This window comes from Bubalus bubalis, chromosome 7 (genome assembly GCF_019923935.1).
Source record: "Bubalus bubalis isolate 160015118507 breed Murrah chromosome 7, NDDB_SH_1, whole genome shotgun sequence".
Taxonomy (NCBI): domain Eukaryota; kingdom Metazoa; phylum Chordata; class Mammalia; order Artiodactyla; family Bovidae; genus Bubalus; species Bubalus bubalis.
In genome coordinates, this window is record NC_059163.1 from 113842691 (window position 1) to 113857927 (window position 15237).

At 40.4% G+C, this 15237-nt stretch overlaps 1 protein-coding gene and 1 pseudogene across 4 annotated transcripts; one reads left to right on the forward strand and one right to left on the reverse strand.

The window, feature by feature from the left end:
• Positions 1 to 2000: 2000 nt before the first annotated feature.
• On the reverse strand, positions 2001 to 13157 carry NPY5R (neuropeptide Y receptor Y5). 4 transcript variants are annotated; one of them, XM_006066824.4, is made up of 3 exons: positions 12881 to 13157; positions 9956 to 10046; positions 2001 to 3673 (listed from the first exon to the last, which is right to left on the reverse strand). In XM_006066824.4, the coding sequence occupies exon 3, from the start codon at positions 3662 to 3664 to the stop codon at positions 2324 to 2326; it is 1341 nt and encodes a 446-aa protein (XP_006066886.1). In that variant the 5' UTR covers positions 3665 to 3673; positions 9956 to 10046; positions 12881 to 13157; the 3' UTR covers positions 2001 to 2323. The 4 variants fall into 4 exon arrangements, with proteins under 4 accessions (XP_006066886.1, XP_044802186.1, XP_044802187.1 ...); XM_044946251.2 differs by lacking the exon at positions 12881 to 13157 and adding an exon at positions 12692 to 12858; XM_044946252.2 differs by lacking the exon at positions 12881 to 13157 and adding an exon at positions 12435 to 12657.
• Positions 7232 to 12530, forward strand: LOC123465985 (annotated as a pseudogene).
• Positions 13158 to 15237: the final 2080 nt, after the last annotated feature.

The following is a 15237-nucleotide window of genomic DNA, read 5'->3' on the forward strand; positions in this document are numbered from 1 at the left end:
ATTGAAATCAGATTGATTATATTCTTTGCAGCTGAAGATGGGGAAGCTCTATATAGTCAGGAAGAACAAGACTTGGAGCTAACTGTGGCTCAGATCATAACTCCTCATTGCAAAATTCAGATTTAAATTGAAGAAAGTAGGGAAAACCACTAGGAAGCATTACTACAAACAAGGGTAGTGGAGGTAATGGAATTCCAGCTGAGTTATTTAAAATCCTAAATGGTGATGCTGTTGAAATGCTGCACTCAATATGCCAGCAAATTTGGAAAAACTCAGCAGTGGCCACAGGACTACAAAAGGTCAGTTTTCATTCCAACTCCAAAGAAGGGCAGTACTAAAGAATGATCAAACTACAGCACAATTGTGCTCATTTCACATGCTAGCAAGGTAATCCTTCAAGCTATGCTATAACAGTACATGAACTGAGAACTTCCAGATGTACAAATTAGACTTAGTAAAGGCAGAGAAGCCAGAAATAAAATTGACAACATCTGCTGGATCACAGAAAAAGCAAGAGAAATCCAAAGAAACATTCTCTTTTGCTTCATTGACTGTGTTAAAGCCTTTGACTGTGTGGATCACCACTGTGGAAAATTCTTAAAGAGATGGGAATGTCAGACCACCTTACCTGCCTCCTGAGAAAATTGTATGCAGGTCAAAAAGCAACAGTTATAAATATCAATAACCTCAGATAAGCAGATGATACCACCCTAGTGGCAGAAAGTAAAGAAGAACCTAGAGCTTCCTGATGGTGAAAGACAAAAGTGAAAAAGCTGACTTAAAACCCAACATTCAAAAAAGTACAATCATGGCATCAGTCCCATCACTTCATGGCAAATAGGAAACACTTAGGGAACAATTGAAACAGTGACAGGCTTTATTTTCTTGGGCTCCAAAATCACTGAGGTTGGTGTCTGCAGCCCTAAAATTAAAAGATGCTTGCTCTTTGGAAGAACAGCTATGACAAACCTAGACAAGGTATTAAAAAGCACAGACATTACTTTGCCGACAAAGGTCCATATAGTCAAAGCTATGGTTTTTGCAGAAGTCATATACAGATGTGAGAGTTGACCCATACAGAAGGCTGAGCGCCAAAGAATTGATGCTTTCAAACTGTGGTGCTGGAGAAGCTTCTTGAGAGTCCCTTGGACAGCAGGAGTTCTAACCAGTCAACCCTAAAGGAAATCAATCCTGAATATTCATTGGAAGGACAGATACTGAAGCTGAACCATCAATACTTTGAACAACTGATACAAAGAGCTGACTCACTGGAAAAGCAAAACAAACACAACTTTTTCCCTGATGCTGGGAAAGATTGAGGGCAGGTGGAGAAGGGGTCAACAGAGGATAAGATGGTTGGATGGCATCATCAACTCAATGGACATGAGTTTGAGCAAACCCCAGGAGGCAGTGAAAGACAGGTAAGCCTGGCATGCAGCAGTCTATGGGGTTGCAAAGAGTTGGACACGACTTAGCAACTGAACAACAACTAGGATAGTGATAATAAATTGATAACTTGAGCAATCATCAATGATAGAAAATAAATATTTTCCTGTGGAGATTCCAAAACTGTACCCACTGTTGGCAATTAAATTTATGACTTAGGCCTATATCCAAGGGGGAATTCCCTAGTGACTTAGCAATAAAGAATCCACCTGCCAATGCAGGAGATGGGGTTCCATCCATGGGTCAGGAAGATTCCCTGGAGAATGAAATAGCAACCCATCCAGTATTCTTGTGTGGGAAATCCCATGGACAGTGGAGCATGCAGTCTCAGAGTCAGACATGACTTAGTGACTAAACAAGAACAACAATATATATCTGTCATTTATTTATGGTTTTCTGGGCATACTGAAAGTTTTCTGTATTTTCAGAAGTAAAATATTAAGAAATCTGTGAAGTAAAAATGAAGACTAATAGATAGTCCTCATATTTGAAGTTAAATGTCTTAGGAAAAATAAGATTTTTTTTTTTTACTTAAAATTTTGAGCAAAAAATACTGAGGTGGTTAAATACAATTTTTATTTTAAGCAGGAACTTACAATTCATTGGTTTACAGACAAGCTGAAATGGAAGGTAATATAACTACTCTTTAAAATGAAATTACAGACTGGATTGACAATGACTTTACACAACTAAATGAATTTATCTTATATAACACATTAAAATTATCTTCTATATATTATGAACTGACATCCAAATTCACAGCTCTTATACATAAACTCCACATGTTAATGAAATTTGTTGATTATAAATACATAGTTACTATGAGTATATTTTAGGTGATCACCACACTTTTTTTCTCCTTAGTAAACACTGAGAATTATGACATATGCAGACAGTGTATAAGAGACCTTAAGTCGGCTTTGATCCCATTATTAAGAAATCCATACAGAATTGGATTAAGACAACAGGACATCATGCCCAGCAAGTGACATATGCAATACACCAACTTGAAATGTCTGTTTGAGATCAGGTTATCATTAAAATCGGTCACCACGTGGAAAAGGTGTAGAGGCATCCAGCTCACCGCAAACACTAGTATCAAGATAGTCAGTCTGTAGAAAACACTTCGAGATCTCTTTTTAATTCTCATGATAGACTGGTTTACTCTCATCTCATGAACATCTGAGTTTTCTTCTGGTTTCACCTCGAAGCAGGTGGGCACCCCTGGTATGAACTTACTGGATGAAGGGAGCGGACTCTTCCTGGAGCCCGCATGCTCCGGAAGCCTTCCGGGGCGGTTCTCCAGGGGCGGCCTGGCTGGGGCAGGCAGCACACAGGCTGTCTTCTTGCTGTACCGCCTTCTGTGCTTCCTGATGAATGAGTAGCTCCACTTCTGGCTGCTGGGGAGCTTCACTTGGGGCCCACTCTTTTGGGAAGGATGGAGAGTTAAGTTGATCATCTCTTTTTCTTCCAGTTGGTTTTCTTTGTTGGACAATCCACAGCTTATACTCCTGCAGACACTAGTATGACTTACAGTTAGACAAACTAAGGGCAGAATATACTGAACAAGCAATAAAGAGATAGTGAAAGCAATTCGGTATGCATCAGATGGCCATGACTCAACACATAGATACCTGTTGCTCAGCAATGCTGAGCCAAAGGTCTCCTGAAGTTCCACGAGGCTATGAAACACTGGGAGAGGAGAACACATTGCAAAACCCAGTGTCCAGACAGTGGCGATCAGGAAATAGCCATGGTTAGCTGTTAAATGATTAGATACAGGATGTTTTATCATATGATACCTGACAATGGCGATGGATATTAAAATTAAAGTGGAAACCAGAACCGTCACACATTGAAGGAAAGGCATAATGTGACACATGACCCTGCCAAACATCCACTGATCCAGCAAGACCGAGGTCAGTGTGAAAGGTGAGCAAAACAGCACAACCAAGATATCAGAGAAGGCCAGGTTCCCTATGAGGAAGTTGACTGTAGTCTTCTGATTTCGCTTCCTCATGAGAGCCATCAAAATAAGTAGATTCCCCATAAAACCAAGAAGACTTACAAGTGTATAGAGTCCAATCAAAAAATACTGCAAGTCATCAACACTGCTTTTATAGTCATCCCAGACTGGGAAATCAGAGTTCCGAAGAGCAGCAGTATTGTTCTCGCCAGCAGATGTTTTGTTATAATAATCCTTGAGCTCTGAATCCATATTATACTCCTGCTTGGAATAGAAAGACACTAGTTAGGAACTTAAAAAAAAATCATGACAACTATAAATTAATCCATTGAGAAGAAAGCAAAATTTTACCATTTTCTCCTGTTACCTTATTAATTTACTAAGAAAGGTTAGTGAAGTCTTTACCTGGCACCAAGTACAGTGCAAATATCAGCCATAACAATTATAGTAAGTTTAAATCTATCATCATCATTTCTATGATGTATTGACTCATGTTAGAACAGTAGACCAAAAAAAAAAAAACAAAGTAGACCTTTTTTTTTCACTTATGTAGGAAAAATGTAAGGGAAGGAAAAGGAAAATGTGGATAAGAACTTCAAGATATCTACTTATAATAGCTAATTAATACTTTTGTCTAGTGGAGATACCTGTTGTAGTCATATCTTAGATGTTTCTTTCTATCCTACATCAATCAAGGTCAAACTTGAAAGTAACCTGCCCTAAATTATTCCTTGATCTATTCAATTGGATATGATCTCCTTTGAATCCCCACATATTTCTGTTTATAGAGTCTGATACTATATGACACAGTTTGCTTTGCACTGCAAGTATAATAAAAACTAGTTTATCTTATTTATGTATAACCAATGGGAAAGCAGAAACTGTCCTTTACTCACTGTGATATCAACCATAAAACATGGCACAGTAACTTCATCATGGCACTGTTAAGTAAATATATGTGGGAAAATGAAAAATTCAAACCAGAGTCTAATATCCCAAATATATCAAGTTCATAAAATCTTCAGATTTGAGCTTCTCAAGTGTAGATACACTATCACAGGACCTACATGTACAGAGTAGTCACTCAGTAAATGTTTACATGAACACAATCTTGACAGCAAAATCATCCTGTGATCAAGTCTCAGTTCTCTGAGACCTGCAAATTATCATGAATTAAACCACTGACCAGCTAGCTGCTGGTATATTTAAAAACAAAATTTACTTGTTTATTTTTTAATTTAAAGATTGAAAATATATTTCAGCCTTAAAAAGATTGAATAAATTCATTTTGTTTAAGGAAGATATTATAGCATAAAGAAGTGATACTAATATGCTACTGCTGCTAAGTCACATCAATCGTGTCCGGCTCTGTGCAACCCCATGGATGGCAGCCCAACAGGCTCCTCTGTTCCTGGGATTCTCCAGGCAAGAATACTGGGTGGGTTGCCATTTCCTTCTCCAATGCATGAAAGTGAAATTGCTCAGTCGTGTCCGACTCTTAGAGACCCCATGGACTGTAACCTACCAGGCTCCTTCATCCATGGGATTCTCCAGGCAAGAGTACTGGAGTGGGGTGCCATTGCCTTCTCCGGATACTAATATAACATACCACAAATTTTGTCACCTCAGGGATATTAATAATATTAATACCACAATGATATTATTTATTTACTGTTACATATTACAGATTTGACATTATTTTCTAATGAAGTACACAATTGCCTATAGTATATCAAGAAGAGGCAAAAGGAAAACCTTTTCCCCTTTAAAAAAGCAAGCACTTCCCATTTTTTTCTAAACAAGAATATCCTCTAGAATACTCAGGATAGCAACAGTTAGTTAATTCTGATGCGTATACCTTGTAACAGATATCCTGATATAGATAGATATAGATAGATAGACAGAAATATATATATACATATATGGATATATATGGAGATACATATATTTTAGATACATATATCTTAAAAAAATCAGTGTAAGTGTATCAATCTATTTCTAGATCTATAGTTGGGTAATTATGTTTAAAACTATAAAAATACATATATATTTAAATTAATAGTAAATAATTATCTTCTATTTATAAGGGATATATAGATCTTGGGCCAATAAATTTCCAAAGGGCAAATCTTATTGTGCATATACCTTTGTCATAAATAACTTTTCAAGTATACATACAGCAATTTTCAAATAGCATGATATAAGCATTGATGTACTATGAGAAATTCAAAAGTTTTTTTTACAATTTCTATAACAGATCCTACATTATTAAATTTCTGAAGGCCAATTGCATTCCTTTAAAGTGAGATATCACTCAGTCATGTCCGACTCTTTGTCCATGGAATTCTCCAGGCCAGAATACTGGAGTGGGTTGTCTTCCCTTCTCCAGGGATCTTCCCAACCCAGGGATCAAACCCAGGTCTCCCACATTGCAGGCGGATCCTTTACCAGCCGAGGCACCAGGGAAACCCCTTTTAAAGATAAATGAATTCAAAAGTTCAGGATCTTATTCATTTATTCTTAGGTGCTAATCAATAATTTACATTGATATTGTCTCAAGTTGAAAAAGATTACTGGTAGGTGTGATAGTGACTCACCAGGCTTACTGAATCATCCCATTCATCATATTCCCAGTCAATGGGCTTCCTGCCGCTCCCCTGGACAGTTCCATGAGCTTCTAATCAGGGCAGCCTCGATTGGACCTTCCTGCCTCATTTCCTGAGCTCCAGTGACCCCCTGGCTCCCTATGGCTTCTTCCCCTTCCTATTTACACGCACAGTCTGTAAGGCTGCTTGTTACTATGATTCCTTTATACTCAGCTGTTCTTCTCTGGATTCACTTTTTGAAAACAGTCCTCTTTAGTTGTACATCGGTAGCTACTGATTGTCCCCCCTGCGACCAAGGCAAGGACAGAAGAGAAACTGGACAGTATACTCTATAATGGCTTTGTGTTTTCTGGGGACATGTAATTGTAGGGTAAAACATCTTGAGAGTAAAAATTACTGTCCCAAATGTGAAGTAAGAGGAGAAGCAGCACTATTGGTGATGACAGAAGAATGTGGCGTGAGTCTAAAATTCAGGGTGCCTCCAGTGCATGGTCAGTTCTCTCTGTGACACTCTGATGGAGAAAAGGGAAAATGTCTTTATTATTTTCATGATTTTAATGATGCTTAATAGAGTATGTTGTACATAGTATATGCTAAATAAATATGTTACTTAATCAATTTACAAAAGTAGTTTAATTTTCTCAGCTTGAGTAAAAGAAAAAAAAAAAAATAACAGAAATGAGTCATCTGGGGAACATGGACAAATTTAGCATAGAGTATGACTATATGTGTATATATGTGTGTACGTGTGTGCTTAGTCATGTCTGACTATTTGCAACCCCATGGACTGTAAACCATGTAAACTCCTCTGCCCATGGAATTTTCCAGGCAAGAATACTGGAGCAGGTTGCCATTTTCTCTTCCACAGAATCTTCCTGACTCAGGGATGGAACCTGGGTCTCCTGCATTGCAGGCAGATTCTTTACCATCTGAGCCATGGTTGTAGTATATGTGTATATGTAAACATACATGCATACATATATGTACATATGTAAAAACATGTTATATATACAATGTATACAATAATATATGTATATATTTATGTATTGAATATATACAGATATATTAATACATTGAACATTGAATGTCCATTTTTTTCTATATTCATATATATTTAATATTCAATGTATGAATATATAGAATATTGAATATATATGCATATATGTATGTATGTCTATTTACATCTACACATATATTAGAACCACTGAAATTAGACAAGGTTACAAAGGGCCCCAAAATGAAATGAAGAGTACCTACGTAGGCAATTGTGATAATTTACCATGTTTCAACTTTAAATTATGATCAGGCCTCATTATAAAATGAGTCCTTCACTTTATTTCACTTACAGTGTGATTTTACAAACTGAAGGTTTTTGGCAACCCTGCATAGAGCAAGGATATCAGCACCATTTCTCCAACAGCACATGCTTACTTTGTGTCTCAGTGCCACATTCGGTAATTCTCTCGATAGTTCAAATTTTTCATGACTACTTGTTATGTTGATCTGTGGTCAGTGATTGTTGATGTACTATTGTAATTGTTTTGGGACACTAGGAACTGTATCCATATAAGATGTGACTTAATCCACACACATTGTGTCTGTTCCGCCTTCTCTCCCCCTCTCCTCAGGCCTCCCTACTCTCTGGGACACAATATTGAAATTAGGCCAGTTGTTAATTCTACAATGGCCTCTAAGCATTCAAGTGAAAAGAAGAGTTTCAGGTCTTTCATTTTAAATCAAAAGCTAGAAACAATTAAGCTTAGTAAGCAAGGCATGTCAAAGGCCCAGATAGGCTGAAACCTATGTTTCTTTTGCCAAATAGTTAGGCAACTTGTGAATGCAAAGGAGTTCTTGAAGGAAATTAAAAGTGCTACTACAGTTAATCCATGCTGCTGCTGCTAAGTCACTTCAGTCAGTCGTGTCTGACTCTGTGCAACCCCATAGACGGCAACCCACCAGGTTCCCCCGTCCCTGGGATTCTCCAGGCACGAAAATTAATACATGAATGATTAGTAAAGAAACTGCCTTACTGTAGATACAGAGGAAGCTTTAACGGTCTGGATAAAAGATCAAACCAGTGACATTCCCTTAAACCAAACCCTAATCCAGACCAAGGCTCTAACTCTCTCCAATTCTGTCAAGGCTAAGAGAGGTGAGGAAGCTGCAGAAGAGTCTAAAGCTAGCAGAGATTGGCTCATGAGGTTTAAGAAAAGAAGAAGCCTTCTCTATAACCTCAAAGTGCAAAGGGAAGCATCAAGTACTGATGTAGAAGCTGCAGCAAGTAACCCAGAAGATCTAGCTCATATAAATAATGAAGGTGGTTACACTTAACAATTTTTCAGTGTAGACAAAACAGTCTTATATTGGAAGAAGATGCCCTCTAGGACTTCCATAGCTAGAGAGGACAAGTCAGTACCTGGCTCCAAAGCTTCAAAGGACAGGCTAACTCTCTTGTTAAGGGCTAATGCTCTAGTGACTTTAAATTGAGCCAATGCATGTTTATTATTCAGAGAATACTGGGGCCCTTAAGAATTCTGCTCAGTCTATTCTGTCAATGCTTAATAAATGAAACAACAAAACATGTATATTGACAACACAGCCTACCAAATTTTTTATGCCTGCTGTTGAGATCTACTGCTCAGAGGGAAAAAAAAAAAAAGTTCCTATCAAAGTATCACTGCACATTGACAATACAACTGGTCACCCAAAAGGCTGATGAGATGTAAGAGAATTCATATTGTTTCCATGCCTGCTAACATGACATCCATTCTGCAGCCCATGGATCAAAGAGTAATTTCAACTTTGAAGTCTTATTAAGATAGAGAATTTTGTAAAGCTATAGCTGCCATAGATAATGATTCCTCTGATGGATTTGGGCAAAGTCAATTGAAAAACTTCTAGAAGGTTTCACCATTCTGGATACTGTTAAGAATATTTGTGATTTATGAGAACAGTCAACATGTCAATATGAACAGGAGTTGGGCAGATCATTTCAACCATAATGATGACTATGAGGAGTCAAGACTTCAGTGGAAGAGGTAACTGCATCTGTGGTGGAAATAGCAAGTGGAGCCTGAAGAACTAACTGAATTGTTATAATCTCATGATAAAACTTTAAGGGGTAAGGAGTTGCTTCTTATGAATGAGCAAAGAAAATGGTTTCTTAAAATGGAATCTTCTCCCAGTCAAAATGTTGTGAAGGTTGTTGAAATGACAACAAAGGATTTAGAATATGACATAACTTCAGTTGATAAAACAGCAGCAGGGCTTGAGAGGACTGACTCCAACTTTGAAAGGAGTTCTACTGCAGGTAAAATACTAATGAACAGCGTTGTTTGCTACAGAGAAATCACTCCTAAAAGATACAATTAATGGGACAAATTTCATTGTGTCTTACTTTAAAAAACTGCCACAGCCAGCCCAACCTTCTGCAACCATCACTCCCCTGATCAGTCAGCAGCCACCAACACTGAGGTAAGACCCTTTACAGCAAAAAGTCTATGACTCACTGAAGGCTCAGATAGCTTTTTTTTTTTTTAAGCAATAATGGATTTTTAATTAAGGTATGTACATTGTTTTAGGGCTCCCCAGACGGTGCTAGTGGTAAAGACTTGCCTGCCAATGAAGGAGGAATAATAAGAGACACTGGGTTTGGAAGATCCCCTGGAGAAGGGCATGGGATTCTATGCATGGAATTCTCCATGAGGCCCTTGGGATTCTGTTCATGGGATTCTCCTTGGGGTTTGGAGAATCCCATGGACAGAGGAGCCTGGTAGGCTACAGTCCATAGGCTTGCAAAGAGTCAGACACAACTGAAGCTATCTAGCATGCATACACGCACATTGTTTTATTAGACATAATATTATTGCATGCTTAATAGACTATAGTGTAAACATAAGTTTTATATACACTGGAAAAGGAAACTCATGTGACTTGCCTTGTAATGGTCTGGAACCAAGTCTGCAATATGTCTGAGGTTTGCCCCCAAATATCTTCACTGATAAAGGCTATCGCATAAGAACACAAAACTGAAAAGGTAAAAAATATTTACAACATTTTTACTTAAATGAAAAAGAAGTACATCAGTTTGTATAGTTGGTGGCTGGTACAATTCTATTATAATATATACACATAAATATTTGCACATAATTATATGCACATAAATAAGGAAAAAAACACTGTGTCATAAAAATGTCACCCTGAATATTCACTGGACATGACAAAACTGAAGGCAACACTTCTATCCTTCTCTAAAAGACACTAATTTACACATTATTTAAAAGGGAGGCCTTTTTTGTTAATGAATAGCTAAGAGAAATCAGTTGTCCCTTTATTCATTCAACTAGCATTTACTGAACATCTAATATGCTAGGTGCTTTGCTAGGCTGTGGCAGAAGAATGATAACTGATACAGGTATGATGTGAAGAATATTCTGAGAGGTTAATTAAAGGTCTTTGATGAGTTGTTGCAAACTACAATTGTCTCATACACGAAAGGCCCTCAATGGATGATGAGTAAAAGAAAGAAAGACATTTTCCTGATGTCTTTTTTTCACTACAGCTTGAATACTTGTATTTCTGGGGAATCCTATGAATGTTTATTTGTACCTACTGATAGATTATCTTTTTTCCCTTATGCTTTCTCTCACCTCACATTTCTTGATTTATTCACCATTCATTTATTCATTTTATTTTGCTGTGACTATGTAGTTAAAATTTCTGTGCTCTTCCTGTAGCTCCACTCCACCCCAAGTACACACACAACACCTAAGATCATGCTCGACACTAAAGGAACCTTCTGTAAATTTTTTCTTGGAAGGATAACTTCTCACAACTAAATAATGGATATTGCAAATGAGAGAAGGGGGCAAAGAGGGAACGTTAAACTGTTCCTTTCAAAGTGTCTCCTTGTAGCCTGGGAACATTTTGCACATCAGGAAAATTCTGTCTAATGAGATTCAAGTCTCCCGTTTCTTTACTTGAAAAATTTATACTATAGGAATAACTTTAAAATGAAAGGTGAAAAAACATAGAGGGTTTCTTTCCTTAAACTTACCCCCTAGTTTCTCTTTCTTCCTGAAAAGCACAATAAACAAGGCTATAATAGAAATGGAAATATCTTTAATAACAATCTGCTTTTCAACAAGTGTTGTAATGAATGTTGTACAATTTTATACAGCATAAATGTTTTACAGATAATAAAAATAATATTAAATGTGAACTTCTCTTCATCTTAGATCACTAGACAAATTATGAAATAAAGAATGTTTTTAAAATGAAATATTATTTTAGAAGAAATCCGATATTGACTGTGTGAAAACTTTTGTGGTGCATAATTTTTGTTCACTCTTTTATACCTGGTTTTAACCCCCCTCCTCCGCTCAGAATTCCCAGGCTGAAACATCAAACTTTTATCCTCAGCGTAGCAAGTTAAAGAAACAAAAGTTCCTGGTCCAACTGCGGTGACGTTTTTTGAAAAAGCAGTATCTTGTAAAGACACTGCAATTTTGTTATATTGTAATTGTTTATAAAAATTTACCTATATGTGACACCAAGACATATGGAATCTTGTGAATAGACTTTCAGTATTTCAATAGATAGTTCTTAAAAAGAATGGGAGGAGCTGCATGGAACTCAGAGGACATAGAAGGACTGAGCTTATACACTTAAATAAAGTCGCTTTGCTGTTATCTTTTCCTGCCTTACGGAAATACACATCTTTCTTCTCAAAAAGGTTACTAATCACACAAAAGAATTAAATTCGTGCAATTGTTTCCCCTCTAGCAATGATAAAATATCACCTGTTGCCCACTTTGCTGTGATCCTGGGACAATGGCTATGTTTCACGTTCTCAAATATCCCCATGATCTACTTTTAAAGCCAGAATCTGGCAAAATGTGAATTGTAAAGAAATACTGTTCCGGTCAACTGATAAACACGCAGGCACGAGCCACCCTCTCTCCCCATTTCTTACATCAGTTTCTTTTCTCTTGAGAAATCTGAAATTTAAAATTGCATTTGGGAGGCAAATTTCGCTGAGAGCGCCTTAGGAGATTTCCACAGTCTCCCAGCAAGTCTCTGGGCTTCCATCCAACAGAGTGGTTCGGTCCCCTTAAAAGATAACTGAAAGGTCCGCAAGCTCGGGGGTGAATTCCCAGCCTAGTAATTCGAGGCTCTGGGACGTGTCGGGATACCTGCCCCCGAGCGCAGACCCGGGCGCGCAGCTGCGGGGTCCCGGGCGTCAGCCAGCGGGGCTGCAGGTGCTAGGCGTCCGGGGCCCCCGCCTGGAGCCCCCCCGGCACCCCACCTCCGAATTTGCCGGGCTTCCCCGGGCTCGCCCTCTCCCGGAGCCGCGTCCTCCCTGCACCAGTGCCAACGGGACCCTAGATACGCTCTTCCCGCTCAGCTCTGCTCACCCACACCCCGGCCACCGGACTCGCACTGAAGCGCCGCTGAATCCTTCCCTTTCCCTCCGCGCCCCAGAGGCGCCCGCTCCCAGCTCGGACCCTTGATGTCAAGCCCGGCCCTACGGGCACCTCGGGGCGCCTCGGCTCCCGGGATCGCGGCCGTTCCTGCTCCCGGCGGCGGCAGGGACTGGGGCCGCCAGAGTAAGGGACCGCTCTCGCCGAGGTCCCCGGCCCTGCTCCCCGAACCCGCTCGGGGCGCCCCCTACCTTCGGATCGGCGGGAGAGAGGAGGCACCCCATCTCTCGCCAAGGCTGTGCAGGGAGGTGGGGCTCGGGGCCGCCGTGGGCGCAGTAGCGCCGTAGCTCAGGCTCCCCGGGAACTCTTCAAGGCCTAGGTTTTCTCCTTTCTCGAAAACAGAAAAATAATAAAAAGCAGAGCGCCGGTCTTTCTCTCACCTTCCAGAGTGAAGCGGGGAGGCGTCTGGGCGGGGGTCGCCTAACCTTCGCTGGCGCGGGGTTGCGAAGGCACCCGGCGGAGCCGGGCTGGCTTCCTCCCGGCGCGGCGCGGGCGGCGCGTGGGCGCCAGGCCGGGAGGCTGCCGCCGAACCCTCGCTTCCACGGGCTGCGCCTGGCAGCTACAGCCGACGGGGAGGGAAAGAGTTGTCATAGGTTAAAAAGACCAAACAAACGAAACTTGTCCTCCGTGTCTGCTCAACGTGATTTCCGTCCTCAAGATGTCCAAATCTGTATCCATCCTGTAGATTTGCCTTATTTTTGGTTATCAGTTGTCAGAAGCCTATGGTTTCTCTGTGTGAGAGGGTGTGTGTGGGTGTGGGTGGGTGGGTGTGTGTGTGAGAGAGAGAGAGAAATTAGGGATGAACTGGTAATAAACCCCTGTGTCCCTATCCTTTGAAGTAAAAGTCTTTTCTTTTAGGCTACCAGGTCTCTGAGTCTCTAAAGGCTGCTTCAGAGCTAAGAATTAGGAATGTGAAGATGTAGAAATAAAGAATAGCTGTTGGACTGGGGAATTGGTAACAATTTAGAATAAATGGACCACATGGCGGAATCATTAGGTCCCTGAAAGATATAGGCAAAGGGCTGACACATTCCTGCTGCTACTGCTGCTAAGTCGCTTCAGTCGTGTCCGACTCTGTGCGACCCGATAGACAGCAGCCCACCAGGCTCCCCGTCCCTGGGATTCTCCAGGCAAGAACACTGGAGTGGGTTTCCATTTCCTTCTCCAATGAATCAAAGTGAGAAGTGAAAGTGAAGTCACTCAGTCGTATCTGACTCTTAGCGACCCCATGGACTGCAGCCCACCAGGCTCCTCTGCCCATGGGATTTTCCAGGCAAGAGTACTGGAGTGGGGTGCCATCGCCTTCTCCGACACATTCCTAGGTTGTTTTTATAGGAAGCAGATCCCCACCAGATCCAGATGAAAATTTATGACCATAAGAATATAGACGCTGGAGTTTGAAACCAGAAGGTTGATGATGCTTGAAACTTAATATTGATGGCAACCAATTCAAGAATCATGCATAAGCTGGTCACTCACTCAGCAGCACTCCCTGTCACACTGCTTTTAAAACCCTCTCCCTGAAAGCCATCTGGGATTTGATTTTGAGCTGCCCATTCTCTGTGCCTGGCACCTGCAATAAACACTGCACGTTCCTTCACCGCAACCTAGTGTCAGTGGACCGGCTTTACTTGGGAGGGTGAGCAGAACCAAGTTTTCTTCTGTAACACGAAGAGGATCACAAAGAGGGTCTTTGACCATAGCTAGGTCTGAGAAGGGGTGTGCTTATTGCACACTTTAAAACTGAAAGCTGCTGTGTGACAGTCACAGTATCCCATGTCAAGTGATGAGTGCAATCCCCTGGGAACAGCACTCTCTAAACTGGAGAGGACTGTGTCCCTTGGGAGCAATGTTACTTTTAAATCTAATTTCTGGGGGCAGTAAATATTAACTATTACCCCAGAAGTCAGAGAAAAAATTCCTGTGCCCCTTTTCTGCTGAATTTTAGTATTTGATACTCAGGGGACCTGTACAGACTGTTGTTGCAGCAGCCAGAGCCATCCAAGAGCTCATGAATATAAACGTCCTATTTCATTTGTCACTATTTTAACACAACAGGCATTTTGAGAACGCCCATAGGCTTGTGTGGTGGGTGAAAGGAAAGTGTCAAGAAGCTACGCCTGGGGAGAAAAGAAAGCTTGGTTCTTAGACTTTCTTAGCTCCAGCATCTATACTGTATACTGCCATACCTGCCATGTAAATTTCTACCCTTCTACCCCATAGTTACAATACACGCCTACTTCTGGGGCACATGGGCTTTAAAACAACTTCCAAAAAAGGCCCCTTGTGACTATTGTCTGGGAGGGGGGAATGTTCCCCCTCTCACTTCTGGAGTCCTTGTGGCTGGACTAATGATAAAATGAACACAAGGTAGATTTACAGGAGAAAAAGAAGTATATGTTAATTCATTTGCATGGAGAACTTGTAGAAATGAGACCTCAGAAGTGGCTAAAGCAGGCAGCTTTTACACTTTTTAGACAAACAATAAATTTGTGAGCAGGACAAGGGAATTTAGGCTGTGGGTGCTTAATTAGTAAGGCATCTAAATAGAGTTTGTGCTTGGAGCAGTAAATACAAGAAATAATATGGTTTGTTTATAAAGGCTCAACTCTTGTCCAACTCTTTGTGACACCTGGACTGTAGCCTACCAGGCTCCTCCATCCAAGGAATTTTCCAAGCAAGAGTACTGGAGTGACACAGGGATTGAACCCAGGTATCCCACATTGCAGGCAGATGC